General features: G+C 37.8%; 1 protein-coding gene across 1 annotated transcript in view; it reads right to left on the bottom strand.

Annotated features, from left to right (window-relative positions):
• synpra (synaptoporin a) overlaps window positions 1-18,005 on the bottom strand; it is a 370,118-nt gene that overhangs the window by 108,783 nt on the left and 243,330 nt on the right. The window contains exon 3 of the mRNA XM_043708256.1: window positions 7,193-7,317. Coding sequence (XP_043564191.1) covers window positions 7,193-7,317 — 125 coding nt within the window. The remainder of the gene's footprint in view (window positions 1-7,192; window positions 7,318-18,005) is intronic.

Genomic DNA, 18,005 nt, shown 5'->3' with positions numbered 1-18,005 from the left:
GGAGACATTTCTTCAGCCAGAGAGTGGTGGGCCTGTGGAATTCATTGCCGCAGAGTGCAGTGGAGGCTGGGACACTAAGTGTCTTCAAGGCAGAGATTGATAAATTCTTGATGTCACAAGGAATTAAGGGCTACGGGGAGAATGCAGGTAAGTGGAGTTGAAATGCCCATCAGCCATGATTGAATGGTGGAGTGGACTCGATGGCCGAATGGCCTTACTTCCACTCCTATGTATAATGTCTTATGATCTTATTTAACACATTTTATATGATGCATTTTTCAATACCGCATGGGTCTTAAAAGCAGACTAAATTAAACTGAAAAAAATTTAATGATTTAAACTTGTCAAAATCAGCGTGATGGTTTCAAAATTGCTTGGGAATCTGGTTACCTTATGTAATGTTAGTTAGAATTTCCTTATTAAAAATAAAGAATCCACCTTAAATGACACATCTATATGGCAGTTGGGACTTCACCACAATATTCCCTCACATGTTGTATATTTGCAGCATTCAGCTTGTTGGCATTTTATAGTTACTGGATACAGTGATTTAGTTGACAGCAAAATACTGAAAATCTAGAAATTTAGAAAAAAACAGAAAATACTGAAAAAGCTCATCAGATCTGGTAGCATCTTTGGAGAGAGAAACAGAGTTAATGTTTCAAGTGAAATATTAGTCTTCACAACACTGATATAAGTACTTAATTTATTGCTGTCTTTATTTAAGAAGATAAAATCAAATATTTAAAATTAATTGTGCATAACATGGCAATAAATTAGAGTAATTGTGGCCCCAATGAAACTTATTAAGCTATTGTGTCCATGCAGAGCAATCCAGCCAGTACCAGTCCCTTGCTGTTTCTCTGCTACATTGCTAACGTAATTCTCTCAACAGCACACCCAATTTCAAAACTTCTTCCCCACATCCCATCCTTGGCCAAAAGTATCAAAAGTCCTACTCTCCTCACTGGTTTGAGTCGTGACTACAAAATGCCCTTTTACTGTTTCTCAGTGTAGTAATGCACAGAGAACTATGAGACGTTAGTAATGCCATATGGTCAAGCTGGAAGGATTTAATAGGATAGACATTAAGGACTACCATGATTATCACAGCCATCCATCCTGCTGTGTAGGCAGGACTGTTCAATGGGCACTCTCCTTGTGAATCATAGTGGCTGCCTCAGACACTGCTTCTGGCTGATTCATTGCTACATAAAGTGCTCTTTGAAGATGTCTAGGAATAAGTTTATTTTATGAGCCCAATCCACCTTACATTGTCTACACGTTTCCCCTTGCTGTCTGTGCTCATGTTTCTGTTATGCTATAGCTCAAGATTTCAGACTCCAGGATTACATAGGAAAACATAGCATTTATCTTGATGACAAGAATTCTGAAGAAGAGTCGCTGCACTTGAAACATTAACCCTGTTTTCTCTTCACAGACACTGCCTAACCTGCTGAGTTTTTCTAACAATTTCTGTTTTTGTTTGTTCCTGATCTCCAGTATCTGCAGTTCTTTGTTTTATCTATGAGAAAAGGATGTGACTGAAATTCAGTTACCTGCTGCTTTCAAAAGATTAAATACAAAGGATGCAGAATTAGAAAGAGTTTTAGAAAGTGTTTAGTTGATCACCTTTAACAGATGGATCTTGTATTAAGAGAACGGTGCCAAATTGCCTACTCAGAAATTGAATCAGAATCATTAGCTGAGTATTATTATTTCAAAAGACAATAATAAGCAAACAAAGATCACAACAAAGGCCAGCTGATGAAGAAATGTCAGAAATTCAAGAATCATAGAATCACAGAATCTCTACAGTGTGGAAGCAGCCATTCGGCCCATCGAGTCCACACCAACCCTCCTAACAGCATCCCACCCAAACCAACCTCTCCTACCCTACCACCCTGCATTTCCCATGAGTAATCCAACTAACCTGCTCATCCCTGGACACTACGAGAAATTCAGCATGGCCAATCTATGTTCCCTGCACATCACTGGACTGTTAGTTCTATCTGGGTATCGTGACATAGTTCTATGAGTGGCTCTTGAAATTTCAATGGCAGGTCAAATGTTACTTGGAAAATGCAGGCTAAAACGCTAAAGCATTTCTATTGGCTAGGATTACATAAAAATGTGTTTAAATATTCCAGACACAACGTACACATTCAAGAGTGAGGAAACCCCAACCATCAATAAGCCTGTGCCTTCAATATCCAGCAAGAGATTTCAAAGAACTGTTTAGCAGAGTCTTATACATTGTGTACGGCCCTAACGAAAACCAAAAGTTGGGATCAGTCTCTTTTTGCAACGATCTATTCTTCAATGACATTCCCTGAGGCAGTGCCTCTACCAAAGCTACAGCAAAAATGGTAGTGGAAAGGTTAATCCAAAGTTTCAAGAAAGATGCAAAGATATCGATTTCCAAGGAATACAATGAGATCAGTGTTCAAATTTTATATGTTAAATATTCAAAGAAATAATTAACAATTGGGGCAGAAAATGATTTCCACCTTTTAGTTATCATTCACAACCTGAAGGAGCATCAGGAAGTTGGCATCAAAACTTTGAAGGTCATGATCAAAGTTTACTGTAGAATGTCTTGAAGTGAGTTAGTTGATTACAGTGGAAATCTAAAAGCACCCCAATTAGTTTAGAATATGTAGTTATGGACACTTTTTTTAGCATGATGAGCAATGTAGCTGAAAATATATTCTATTCCTAGAGATCCTAGTTAAGAATGTAAATTGTAATAGAGATAGAACATCGAACATAGAACATAGAAGAATACAGCTCAGTCCAGGCCCTTTGGCCCTCGATGTTGTGCCGATCCAAGCCCACCTAACCTACACTAGCCCACTATCCTCCATATGCCTAGCCAATGCCCGTTTAAATGCCCATAAAGAGGGAGAGTCCACCACTGCTACTGGCAGGGCATTCCATGAACTCACGACTCATGGTAGATGGGTGCAGCTGAGGCCTGAAAGAATCTAACCTGAGCAAACAGGTGATACCTGTCCTGAGCATATACTTGAATAAATCTCTGAATAAATTGTTGAATCTAAGACACAAAGTGGCTATATTTAAACAACAAATAATTTGACATTGTGAGCAGGATTTTTGTAATATCAGTTGTCTCAATGTACTAACATCAGAGGAAGGATGAGCAGGTTTGTTTCACTATCCATTAGATTTTGGGTCAGCATTTGAAATGGCAACTAATGGGGCAATTTGAATAGCTGAATCAGAGGACAAGACTGTTTGTGCAGTAAAATAAATCAAATCAAAATCAAAGAAATATGAAGGCTGGAAATCCAAAGCAAAAATACAAAATGCTGGAGAAACTCAGCCAGTCAGTTTCTCTCTCTACAGATGCTGACAGACCTTCTCCAACACTTTCTCTTATTTTCTTTACAGTGATTTGAGACAGCTTGATACCACATGGGTATAAAAGGTGTAACTGTGCTTAGGGAAAATGAAGTGTGTTGACAAACAGCTGACGGTAAAATGGGAGGGAATCCTGTCCTTACCTGGTGAGGTAAACATGGGACAGGCCATCACCTGAAGACAGATCATCAGGCTATAAATGTAACATCAGACATGGCAGACAGAAACTTAGGCTGGGGACCCGAAGGGTCACTCAATTAATTCTTGAAAATTTAAATTAAAGTTCCTGAATAAAATAATTAAGGAAGGCTGTGAACTGTCAGGGGTTCCAGATAAGCATAAGAAATGAGAAAAATGGACAAAAGTGAAAGAGGAGAAAGGAAGTAATTCTGTGTAAAAGTCAGTGGTAGAAAGACTGACTCAGGAAAAGAACAATTGCAGTAGCTTGGGCAATGAGAGAATCACATAGGCAAGCAGACCGCTCTGTGTGTGAGCTTAGGATGTTGGAATTTAACAGGAAACTGGACAGGCCGTAGCTTTTAAGATGACAAAAAGCAAGCTCCCCTTTCAGTAGACGACACTCCAGCTACTGTGTGTGGCCACAGAGAAAAACAATTTGTTATTTTCACTCCCACTTAGCTATGAGTAAAATTAAAACAATAAATGAAGTTGGGAGTTAAAATAATTAGCAGAAAGTTTAAAGCACCACAGTAATTTAGAATTATTAAAAACAAATGAGAGGGAAAAATGCTTATGTGCAAGTCTTGGCTGTGCATGTGAAACTATCCTATGCCTACCAGTTGGTGCCAATAGATATTCATTAATGCTCTGTAGTCTGTCGTGTATATTTTAAAGTTGTTGGTGTTTAATTGTGTGAAGCATCCCTTTAAAAAGTGGAGTAAATTGGCCCAAGAATAAACCATGACAAAAATCATGTTTTAGTTGTTCAAAATTCATTGTTTGATTTAATATGAATGGAAATCCTAAGGAGTATCCCTCTAGAATGGGGGTGTAATAGGATTTGACACTTAAAATATGCAGAAAATTATGTTGTCTGTCACTGAAAACTTGAAGATTTTTTCTTTCCTTTGTGGTTCTAAGAGGCTGTTGTAATAACATTATAGCAACATTGCTCTTAATTTGAGTGAGTGTTACAGATAATGCATGTAGACGCTTCCAGGCTTCCTTTAGATTTAGCTAAGGTTTTTGTTTGTAATTAACCTTATTGTATTTCAGAAACTTGAAGAAAAGACAACAAGCAATGCAACTTATGAAAAGTAAATACATATTTTTTTATGGAACAAACCTGGTACCATGGTTATTGGCCAGAATTAAATTCCAGGGCATTCTGATAAACATCTGGCTGCAAAATTCATTCACATTTAGAACAATATTTAATGCATAATTGTGTAAATTGGGATGTTTGAAATGATCATCAGGAACACACACAAAGCTCATGGACTGGGCCAAGTTGCATCTTAGGTTTGTTTGCTTCATCTCTTAGTGCTCACTCACTTTCAGCCTATCTGGACACTCACACCACACTGTCTTGCCTGGCTGTGCTTTTTTGCACCTTGTCCCTCAGCCAGAGGTGAAAATACCAGACAATAGCAGCTTATTATTTAGTGCAGACACAAAACCAGGAAGCTTGTCATGGTTGTCACCAACCTCAATCAAGTCAAGAGAGATAGTCTGGTCAGGGATCCTGGCTTATTAAGCCAAGCGAAGCCTCCAATACCAGTCCAGTAGCTTGAAAATAGTCAGTCACTCCATGGGGCTATCAGGTCAAGATACTTTCTGCTTAAAGGGTTGAGAGCCTTATGTCAAGCAGCCCACCACTATCTTGACTTGTTTTTGTCCTATTAGAGTTATACTGTCAAAACGTTATACAACATGGAAACAGACCCTTTAGTCCAATTCGTCCATACCGACTAAATATCCGAAATTCATCTAGTCCCATTTGCCAAATTCATATACCCAACCAGATGCCTTTTAACTGTAACTGCAACTGCCTCCACCACCTCCTCTGGCAGCTCATTCCGTACAGGCACCACCCTCTGAGGAAGTTGCCCCTCAGGTCCTTTTTAAACCTTTCCACCCTCACCTTAAACCTATGCCCTCTAGTTTTGGACTCCTCTAAACTGGTTAAAAAAAAACCTTGGCTATTCACCCTTTATAAACCTCACCCCTCATGTGGGCTGTTTTACTTCTGAACTGAGAGAGAGGCAGGTAATTAAGGAGATGAAAGTGGGGGTGGCACAGCTGTTATTTATGATGCAGGTGGGGAGGTGTCCTGAGCAAGTTAGTAGGCATGCAGGGTTAGTGGTTTCAGTGGTAAGTGAAAATGAGTAGGGATGATGTTGCAGGCAATAATGAAAGTGGTACAGCATGAGCATTGGTGGGTGATGGGTGCAATTTGTGAATGTGAAGTATTGGAGAGAAGATGGTGGCTCTTAGACTGGTGGAGTGGAGAAGGTCATTGACGTTCTTTCTACAATTCTGTGCATTCCTCCAGACAGCTGAGATTACACTGGCCAAATGGTAACTTACCCCAGGTTGGCATGGTTGAGTGCCATGGCCTACACGGCTGGTCCTGGTGGGAAACTTCATGTCCAGGTTTCAAAGAGGGATACTGTTACATCCCAGTATCCCAAGTGGGAGAATGATGAAAGAAGCAGGTGAGATGGACACCATAGGGACGGTATGATGCTTAATCAAGCACATTTGTAAAGATTTGGTGAGAGATTTTGCTGGGGCTTACGGCCCGTGTCTATGTGAGTTTCTACTGGGTACTCTGGTTTCTTCCCAGAATCCAAAGATGTGCAAGCTTGGTGGATTGACCATGCTAAATTGTACTGCAGTGTCTAGGTTTGTGCAGTGTAGGGTTAGCTATGGTAAATGTAGAGTTACAGGGATAGGATCCAGGTGGGATGCTCTTTGGAGAGTTGTTGCAGACTCGATGGGCCAAATGGCCCCTATCTACACTGCACGATTCTATGATTCAGAATTAGAATAACTTTCTTCAATTTATGACAAATGATGGTTAGTGAAAAAGTAACTTTAGAACATAAGTGTGCAATTGATTGAACACTGGAAAACTTCTTTCTGACTGTCACTTTTTGTCAATTTTAATACATTCATATTTAGGCAACCAATTATATCTCATATTGACAATTCAATAAACAAGTGGTTATTTGAACTATTATACCTTACAGAAGTGATAGTTCAAAAATGTGATACCTTTGAAAGTTTGTGTAACTTCTGATGGGTGTAAACCTTGTGCAGACCTCGTCCATCATAACAAAGAAAATGATGCAGAAAATAATGCATTTAACTAATACAAAGTTATCTCACCCTCAATACATAACATGATTTAAAGATGATGTACCAATTTTTATTTCATTCTAGATTTTCATTTGCATATAAAGATTGCTTCCTATTTTACAACTACCACCAAACCATGTTGCTTTATGAAGGAGAACTGTCAATTTTAAATGTCATCAAAAGTACTCTCATCTAAATACAATGTCAAGGTTAAATAATTTATCAATTCACTTTTGAAGATTATTAAGAAAATAATCCATAAAAATTCTGAAGCATAATGAATTCATATTGTAGAACCTCGTACAGATATCTCAAAGTCTTTAAAAGAAACATTAATGGGATGTGGACATTGCTGGCTAGGCCAATACTTATTGTCCATCCTTAGTTGCTCTTGAGAAGGTGGTGGTAAGCTCATAGATGAATGGTTTAAGTGTTTCTATGTTGATTTATGGTATAATAACACAGCATGAGCTTAAAAACATACCTGAAAGGATACGAAAATCCTATCTCAATGTTCAGGTTACTTTCTGACTTGTTCACACAGTCCACACTGACTTTCAGTGCTCCAGAGTAGCCACCACATGTTGCAAATGCAAAGATTGCAAAAATCTGTAAGGAGAAAATATATTTAACCTTTCTGACATAACTTTGTATTTGAAAACTTAAATGTCTAGCACATCACTTTCTATGACAAGGTCAAATAGAGAATTTAATTTGTAAAATAATACATTTGTAACATGGCTCATTTAGAAAATATTTGTCTGTAATCAGAACAGATTGATCGGTTCATTCATGATCGGTCATTCATGAATTGCGAGGCTTGGGGGCTGAAGACAAGTACCCAAACTACATACATCTTGCTCAAAATAATGTAAATTCAGTTATCAAATCATTTTAAAAACATAGTTTCTTTCCCAGAATGAAACATTTACAGTTACAGTATACATAAACCAAAGGTTCAGTCTGTGAAAATGTTTTTGTTCATCCTCTATCAAAATTTGAATGTGAATCACAAAGCGCACACATTAAATCGCAGGGGCTAATGTGCAGCACATCGAAATGAATTCAAAACTGGAAACAAACAAATAGAGACAAGTAAGTAGTAATTCAAAACACATTTTGATTCAACAGTATAGTCAGAAAATGATAATGCTAAAAAATTAAATGAAGGACAAAATGACCAATCTAATTTGTAGTTTCACTTTCTTCCTTCCATACCTATTTAAGTAATTTGTTTTAGAAATAATTTGCCATGTCATGTTCCATTGACTAAGCAATTGATTTTAATATTTTGCATATGGTGTTGACCATCAAGGCAAGTTGTTTCACAAGACAGAAGGCTACCGACTGTGCGCACTGCTCGGGAAAATATAAACTGAAAACTATGTCACCTGATTACTGTCTGAAATTTTAAAATGTAGACACTATTTGACAAACATTGCATATGGCAGACTGAATGGATATGATAAAATAATAAGTAAAGAATAGATTAACTACAGTGTAGATTTTATTCAAACTCTCTCGTCTTGGGCTCATCACATAAAGGTATTTATTGCAACAGACTACCATTTCCCACAATCAGAATTTTTATGTGTGTACTGTACATTAAAAAAATTAACAACATCATTTAATCCTAAAACGGAGTGCTGGAACCCAGATGGGATGCCTAATTTGAAAAGGCAGATTGAATAGGCAGGATAACTCCACACTGTCAGACCATAGTTCAAGGAGTCAAATTCATTTTGGAAGAATTATAATTACAAGAATCAAGAACCATAGAATGCAATGCTTGATTTATGCAATATTTTAAACTACCCTGAAAACAATGAAAAGTCTCAAATTGTAGAGTGAATGGAGTTTCTGGCAAATATAATGAGTGATATAATTACCTTATGTTGTTCTCACTTACATGGAAAGTAGCAGGTGAAAAGCATTGAAATACTTAGCAAGTCAGAACTTCAATATCCTAAATGAAAGAAACATTTCCCCCCAAGGCACACGACAATGTTTTTAATGAATTCAAGTTCAGTAAGCCATTCTTGTGGGTTTTAGTTGCTTTTGCTACCTGCTTTGCATTCCAAATAGTTTAACTTTGAGAACAACATCTCTGTATTTGGTAGGTGTCATAAAGTCATAGGCCTTTGGCCTATCGATTCTGTGTCAGCCCATCCACACAAATTCCATTTCCCAAGGTACTTGGCCCCTACCCTTGAATGTTATGCTCATCCGCACACCTTTTAAAGGTTGTAAGATTTTCCACCTCAACTACCCTCCAGGACAGTGCATTCCAGATTCCCACTCCCCTCTGGGTGAAAACATTTGTCCTCAAATCCCCTCTGATTCTCCTTCCCATCAACTTAAAATTATACCCCCCTGTATTGACCCTTCAATTAAGGGGAATAGCTGCTTCTTATCTACCCTGTCCATGATACTCATAAATCTTATACGCCTCTAACAGGTCCTCCCTCAACCGTCTCTGCTCTAAAGAAAGCAACTGAACCTACCAGCCGAGTGAAATAGTTCCAACTCAGGTAACATCCTGCTGAATCTCTTCTGTACCCTTCCAGTGCAATCACATCCTTTCTAAATTGTGGTGACCAGAACTGCCACACAATACTTCAGCATGGCCTAACCAAAATTTTGTACAGCTTCAACATAACCTCCCTGTTCTATGTCTATGTCATAAATGATGAAGGCAAGTGCCCCATATGGCTCCTTAAACTACCTGTTAGCCTGTCCTTCTGGGGTCTCTGGACAAATATCCCTCTGTTCTTCTGAGCTTTAGAGTGTCCTATCATTCATTGAGCACTCCCTTGTCTTTTACTTCTTCCAAAGTGCATCAGCTCTTGACATTCCATTTGCCATTGATCTGATCAACACATTTTGTGTCTTAAAACCTTCCTCCTCACTCTCAACCATCTGGTCAATGTGCATCAACCACAAACACACTCATCATCACCTCTACATTGTCATCAATATTATTTATATGTATGTAAATCATACATATGTATGTAAATCAGTACTGATTCTTGTAGTATGCCACTGACCTCTAGTCAAACAGCCTTCTAACACCACCTTCTGTCTCTTACCACTAAACCAATTCTGTTAATTTGTTACAATTACAATTACAATTAATGTCTGTAGGTTTCACAGACATTAAGCAGTTCAAAGATATTTATGGGATTTGTCTGGGATATCTGCTCGCCCAGAAAGAAATATAACGATTGTTAGAAAGCATTTACACCTTGATCTAAAAATCAATCATTGTTGTGTCCATTTGATAGGTGTTAAATTGCTGCTCAAGAGCTAACATGGTTGTTCGTATATTAGAGGAAATGATATATGTGATCACACTGCTCCAATGCTGCTCAGGATGAACACTGGAAATGTTAAAGGCTGATTAAAATAGCTAACTGTAAATAACAAATTCTTGATACAGGGTCCTTTTGTGACACTGGACTGCCCATTCCCCAAACATACCACATAAGAAACTTCCACAGGAACCTATGTCACTAATCGACAGGATTACAGGAGTAGGGATCAAGTAATCAGCCTCTCAAGTTTGACAGTTAATTAGACCATGACTGATCTGGACCTTAACTCAACTTATCTGCCTTGGTTCAACAACTCTTAAAGCACTTTCCAAACCAAAATCTATTGATCCACATTTTGAAATGTTCAATTCATCGAGCGCCAACAGTTTTTTGAGTGAGCAATTCCAAATTCACATTATACTTTCACTAATTACTTCTTCAACAGTTATAATTTCAAAGTGACATTCATTTATTCCAGAATACATCACCAGAGAAAATAGTTCCCCTCAATCTCAAACAATCAGTCTTGTGATTAAATTAAACACCTAAACTATATTATTTCCTCTTATTCTGTACTTGGTGAAAGTACAAATTAACCCTCTATACTCCTGTACGTTGTGGTGAATTTGTGTTACAACCCTTGCAAGGTCTTCCTGTAGTGTGGTACCCAAAACTGAAAGCAGTATTCCACTTGGAGTAAATAACTGGCATTTCCATTCAATTGCAATGTCTATTTCAGCAAAATGTGACCAAAATCAATACAACAGATACAAAAGATCATATGATTAAGTAGATTGGGACTATACTCATTGGAATTTAGAAGAACGAGGGGGAATCTTATGGAAGAACAAAATAAGATAGAAGCAGGGAGGTTGTTTCCATTGATGGGTGAAACTAAAACTAGAGGGCATTGTCTGGAAATAAGGGGGAGCAGATTTAGGACCGAGGTGAGGAAAAACTTCTTCACCCAAAGGGTTGTGAATCTATGGAATTCCCTGCCCGTTGAAGCAGTTGAGGCTACCTTGTTGAATGATTTTAAGGCAAAAATGAATGGATTTTTAAACAGTCAAGGAATTAAAAGTTATATGAGCAGGTGGGTAAGTGGAATTGAGTCCACAAAAAGATCAGCCACGACCTTATTGAATAGTGTAGTGGATTCAACGAGCCAGATGGCCTACTCCTGCTCTAATTTTTTTATGTTCTTATACTTTTATGTGCAAATCCTATTCAGATCAATTCAAATTCTAATAATGCTTTTGTTAATTTTAAAGGCATCTTGCTGGAAGGATATCCTACCCACCAAAAAGTCCATACCAATAGTGAATTAAGCATCATTTGGAGTTTCTGCTATTTTCTTAAATTTTTGTGGGGGCAAAGTATCACTTGGAAGATGAGCATTTTTGTGCCAGAACACCCAGTTGCCTTTCTCTCCATTTATATAATTTACTGTTTACCTATTCTTCCTACCAAGGTGGAATAGTTCCATCGCCAAATGTTTGCCAATTATTTAATCTGTTTATACTTCTTTCTTGAATAGGAGAGTTGCATTCACCTGTTTCTGGTCTGGTAGGACCTTTCCAGAATTTACAGAATTAAAATTAAAACGCATGCATCTACTATTTCAGCTGCTCCTTCTTTTAAGAACTTGATTGAAGTCCATCAGGACCTGGGGACTTGTCAGGTTTTAATTACAATAACTTTCTCAGTACCCTTTCCTTGGTGAGTATAAATATACTATTTATATCCTCTGCAGTGAAGATAGATGCAAATTATCCATTCAATTCATCTGCCATTTCCTTATTTTCCAATGTTAATTCTATAGACATGCACACAGGACCAATTCTTGCTTTATATTTTCCTTTCATTTTTAAATGCCTGCAGAAAAATTATTCTCATATTATTTTATCTCAAGAAACTCATTATCTGCTTCATATTTCTGACCAGATTTTTCCCTCCTTATTAATATTTTAGTCATTCCTTGCTGTTCTTTACATTCGATCCAACTTTCGGACTTACCAGTCGACTTTTATTTTCAATTTGATGCATTTTGAACTTCTTTAATCAGCTGCAAATGGTGGGTCCTTTTATTGGATTCTTTCTTTCTCATGGGAATATACTTCTGTTAAGTATTCTGAAACATTTCCTTAAATATTTGCAATTCCTTATTGCCCTAAGCCATAATCCAATTTTAAGAATACAAGAATTGGATGAGAAGTAATTTCCTCACCCAGAGAATGGTGAGCATGTGGAATTCTCTGCCACAGAAAGTAGTTGAGCCCAAAAAAATCCAATGTTTTTAAGAAGGAATTAGATACAGTTCTTAAGTCTCAAGAATGAAGGGGTATGGAGAGTAAGCAAGAACAGGGTATTGAGCTGGATCGTGTTGTATGGTGGAGCAGGCTCACAAGGGTCAAATGGCCTACTCCTGCTTCTATTTTCTGTAACTATTATTTCTCATTTCACTTTTACTATCTCTGTCCTCACCCTCATAACTACCTTTAAGTTTAAAATATTAATCTTAGATACACTTATCTCTTCCTTAACTGAAAGTGATATTCAATCATATGACCACTGCCACTAATAAATCAAACTGTACCAAATGATCATTCTCAAATACATACAAAAGCTTTAAAAAGCTTTTTAAAAAGCTTTTTAAAGCTTTTTAAAAAGCAAACACTTTAAAGCCTTAATAAATTTTAGTGCATTGCAGATTATGGATTATTAATCTTCAAATAAGTCTGAACGCAAACACAGGGAAAAAACACATTTCAAATGGATGCAATACTGGGAGCAATTTGAGTCAGAAAAGGTGATTGCAATCAAAGTGAACTCTACACACTGAATTTCATTTCTCTTTTTTTTCCAAAAATACTGAGAGAAAAACACATTGTTTTAGACCCTTTAAGTTTGAGAGGTCACTGAGGGTCTGTCTGAAGACTAACAACTGCATCCCTTTCTTCTTGGATATGACATGATGAGAAAGCATTAGGCTTTGCTCACATTCCAGATACAGTCAACATAGTAGACATTATTCTGATGTTATAATGAACTAAAGACCAGCCTAATGATTTTACTTCCAAATAGAAATGCCAAAGAAAGCCCTGAGCAGTAGTTTTCAAAGAATGATTATTCTAAGAGCATGCAAAAAGAAAAAAAATCAGAAATGCCTATGGTAAATGTTTTACAAAGTGATTATATCTGTCATCTTTGACAACATAATATGCCTTAAGCATATACTTTTTCATGCTATCAAAAAGCTCATGTACAGATACACTGCGCTATATTTTTTGTCCATTAACTATGAATGGATGACAACTTGTAGCCATCAATCGAATTATGATTGGAAAGCCATCCTCAGAATGGCCTCTGTCATGAAATTAAAATGTTCTAATTATCTTACCAATGATTGATCAATCCTAATTCTAACCTCATTGTTCTTTTATATGACATTTTTATCGTAAAAATTGATTTGTATTTCTTACGTTACTCATATTAATTAGTTGCTTTTCATTGCTTATGCAATAGTTGTCTCATGACATTTTAAAATATTTCCATTATATCTTTATTTACCCATTGCCCAAGCTTTATCTCTTCCAAGAAAAACAATACCAGTTGTCACCTTTAATAAAAAGGATTTTACCAAGGCACTAACAGACACATAAACGAAATAGGGTGTTGATCCATGAAGGGGCAGAGGAGGTGACTGACTAAATCAGAATCTTCTCTGTAATTGTTTTCGATGTCAGTTCTGTGATAGAAGCCTAATGCTGTGGACAGAACAGGTTTGATTGCTGGTTTGGTTTCGCTTGAAATGGGTGATCAGATGGAATACTTCTCCAGTGGCCTAACTAAAAATCTGAATGTCACAAAACCAGAGCTTCCTGTGCCACTCACATTTAGTGGCACAGATAATTATATTACTGCATCTATCAGTAATTTCTATTCCTATCTTCAAGTACCCATGAAAATGGTTATCTTCCTTCACTCCCTATGGGAAACTGTTAGCCTTTGCTTTAAAAACTCAGAAATATTGACCCAAGAAGTTAAAAACTTGCCACAATTAGCACTGGAAATGAATTCCTGAATAGAGACAGAGACAACCAAACTGATGTGTGTTCCTTATTTGATTCACACTGACATGGTGCCATAATCACTACCTATTAAAAGTTCATCAAATGGGGTTTGGACAATTGGGTTACCAGTGACACCGTTCAAAAGCACTCTGCAGCTCTTAAAGGAGAAGGGTGATTTGTTTTTACGTAATAGAATCAATGACATAAAGCATAAAAATCAGTCAAGTTCCTGTTCATATTCATAGATCCTTCCTATTCATATATCCATCCAGATGTCTTTTAAATGCTGTAGTCATACCAGCCTCCACCACTTCCTCTGATAGCTCATTCCATACACCCACTACACTGTGTGAAAAAGTTGCCCCTTAGGTGCCTTTTATATCATTCCTGTCTCACCCGAAATCTATGCTCCCTAGTTCTGGACTCCTCCACCCCAGGGAAAGGACCTTGTCTATTTATCCTATCCATGATTTGGAGATGCCGGTGTTGGACTGGGATGTACACAGTTACAAATCACACAACACCAGGTATTAGTCCAACAGGTTTAATTGGAAGCATTAGTTTTCAGAGCTACTCCACAACCACCTGATGAAGGTGCAGCACTCCAAAAGCTAGTGCTTCCAGTTAAACCTGTTGGACCATAACCTGGTATTGTGTGATTTTTAACTTTATTCTATTCATGCCCCTCATGATTTCATAAACCTCTATAAGGTAACCCCTCAACCTCCGACGCTCCAGTAAAAACAGTCCTGATTCTGAGATGCTGCACTGGAGGATTTGGTGGAGGAGTTGATCAGGAAGAAAGAGGTGATGCTGCTAAGGGCAACCAAATGATCTCATGGTAAGTTGACTGAAACCAGTGAGCAGAGATATTTGAACAGGTCATTGAGAGAAGCATTGTTACAATGCTAGAAGAAGTTCAGTGACATGATTAATCATACCTTTAGAGTCATACAGCATGGAAACAGAACTTTAAGTCCAACTTGTTCATGCCGACCAGATATCCCAACCCAATTCAGTCCCACCAAGGTGAAGTGGGGAAAGGCTACTGTCTTAGGCCATAACAAACCAAGGAGCTGTTAACTTGTGGCAAGTGACCTCTTTCAATTGTGTTTTCTATAATACTTGACTTTAATTATTTTGTATTGAACTTATGGATAACGTATCAGTAAAATGCATTTTTGCATATAGAAATCAAGAAATTGTGATATAGTTCTGTCATGGCCTTCCTGGTGAAGTGAGGTACCAAGCATATTGCTCCTCAGTAAAATATAGATAGGATACTCTGTTTCTGTAGATTCACATAATGTAATGCCTCCTATCCTCTCCTCTTCTCACAGTAGTTGTAAGTCTACAATCTGACTTGCTGCTCCTCCTCTTCAGAATTCACAACCTCCAATAGCAAACTAAATAGCACACTGTTGGTAGGCTACCTGTTGTTGACAGAGCTCAGAAGTTGTCTTATAGCTTTAAAGGGTCAGTTTAAAGGGACATTTGAAACTCGATTGGGGTAGTCAATGCAACCACAAAATAGCTGATTAGAGACTTATATGAACAGAACTGATAATCCCTTGAAATATCACTGAGTGCCCCACTTAATACAAGTGATTAATCTATTTGGTTTGCTTACAGGGTATAAAATTAATTTCATGAAATCAGAGGCCATGCCTGTGGGGGGGTCTTACTAGTATATCCGACTTTGGGGATAGAACTCACTTCCCCTTCCGGTGGCCACAGGGAGGTTTTCTGTATTTAGGCATTTTTATTACCCTGGTTTTTGACCAATTATATAAAGGCAATTATGAGCAGCTGCTAGAGTAAATCAAGCAGGACCTTCGATGTTGGGAAGATCTTCCGATATCTTGGTTGGGCAGGATAGCTTTGGTTAAGATGAATATTCTTCCTCACTTATTATATCCCATGAGAATGCTCCCTTTGATGCTGCCAAGGCAAACTCTGCACAGGCTTTACAGATGGCTTGGATCTTTTATTTGGCATCATAGGCAGCCTCTTATTAAGCTGGATAAATTGCAGCTTCCGCAAGAGAAAAGGGGGGAGTGGGGGCATCTAGATTTTCTGCACTTTTGGAAGTACCAATTGAGTTCCTTGTTATCTTATGTAGCTGAATGGGCTTGTTACGATCTGTGATCAATTTGGCTTGACATTGAGGCCTCCCAGACAAAATGACCCGTCATTAATTTGTTGCTAATGGACAAGATGAGAACTGTTATGGATTACTGTAAAACCCGCTTGACCTAAACACTGTTAAAGCATGGAGAATGATGCAGCAGGGCAAGGACAATTGACAAAAAAACTTGCCTTTTGACTCCCATTGTGGGAATATTGGGATTCCAGCCAGGTTCGATGGACTCTGACTTTAAGCTCTGTGAGTCCAGAGGAATCTGCTATTTGGGAGATGTATTTGACAGGGAGGTCATGATGTCAGCTGATCCAGAAGTTCAAGCTACCTAGGAAGGATCTCTTTCATTACTTCCAGGTTAGAGACTTTGTACAAAAAAAGACTACATTGATGGTTAATCCCTACAAATTAGACATGGAGAGGAGAGTGCTTCGGTCTACAGGCGTCCTCTTAGTTAGAATTCTTTATCACTTGTTAGGTAGTAATGTTTTGAAGGACATTGAATGGCTATATAAAACCTGGACTGAAGAATTAGGGGTGAAAATCTCCTCAGAGGTATGGGAGGATATCTGGGAAAATATTAGGAAGATCTCGATTTATAATAGGACCCAGGCTATTCAATTGAAGGTACTCCATAGGGTGCACCTGGCACCAGAACAACTTGCGAAATTCAAGACAGGAGTGTCCCCAATGTACCCCCAGTGTAAAATGGAGGTTGGTACTCTTACTCACTACTTGTGGTCATGCCCCAAGATCCGCAGGTATTGGAATGGCATAGTAAAAGTTTTGGGAACTGAGGTTAGCTTGGATCTGGTATCCCCCACTTTTGGGTCTTCCAAATCTTCCCTCCCTAGATGTGCATGGGAAGAAATTGTTTAATATTCTTTCTTTTTTTGCGCAAGGAAGAACATTCTAATGAGCTGGGTGTTGGAGAATCCCCCAGGACTCTCGAGTTGGCGTAGGATAGTCATGGAACACATCCCCTGGACTTCCTTACGAATATGGTGCACCAGAAAACGGAATTCTTTTACAGAACATGGCGGTCCTTTTTCAATTATATTAATGTAGATATATCGTCTATATTATTCAGGGCCTTTGTTTAGCTGTGAGGACTGTGTCTGTCGGTTTGGGGGCCCCTGGGAGGAAGAATCCCGAACATACACAGGTCTACTTACAATTGCTCCCAGTGATGGGGAGCTGTGATGAGATTGCACTGAGGGCAGTAATTTAATTGAATATCATTTAAGTTACCTTTTTATAACTTGGTTTAATTTTATTTTGTCTGTTTATTTATTTTTCTTCTTTCTCCTTGGTTATTTATTGAACTGTAGTTTTTACAGGGTCATTTTTTGGGTTTTTTTGTGTTTCCGTGGAGTAGAGTAGCAGTTTGTTTTCTATTATTGCTATTATATTACAAAGTTGTCATACTATTTTGTATTGGTTTTGTAATTTTGTTAAAAACTTAAAATCTTTTTTTCAAGAAAAATATTTATTAAAAAAAGAAATATCACTGAGCGGCTTCCTTCCAGATTGCTGGTGCCATGGATTAATGAATGATTTAAAAAATTAATGCATATAGTTCATCTTCATTTTAATTTCACAAGAGAATCATCAATAAATACAGAACCCAAATGCTAACACATTCAGAGGTGCCACTGCTTTTGGGTGACCATGCTGGATGACTGAGAGTCACCTCAACCAATATATTGACAATGTATGTCTTTGGTAGATAGGGTAGAAGAGATCACTAATTGGAACTCTTAAGCCCAT

This window comes from Chiloscyllium plagiosum, chromosome 18 (assembly GCF_004010195.1).
Source record: "Chiloscyllium plagiosum isolate BGI_BamShark_2017 chromosome 18, ASM401019v2, whole genome shotgun sequence".
Classification (NCBI taxonomy): Eukaryota; Metazoa; Chordata; class Chondrichthyes; order Orectolobiformes; family Hemiscylliidae; genus Chiloscyllium; species Chiloscyllium plagiosum.
The sequence above is the reverse complement of the archived record's forward strand: the minus strand, read 5'-3'. Positions and strand labels throughout refer to the sequence as shown.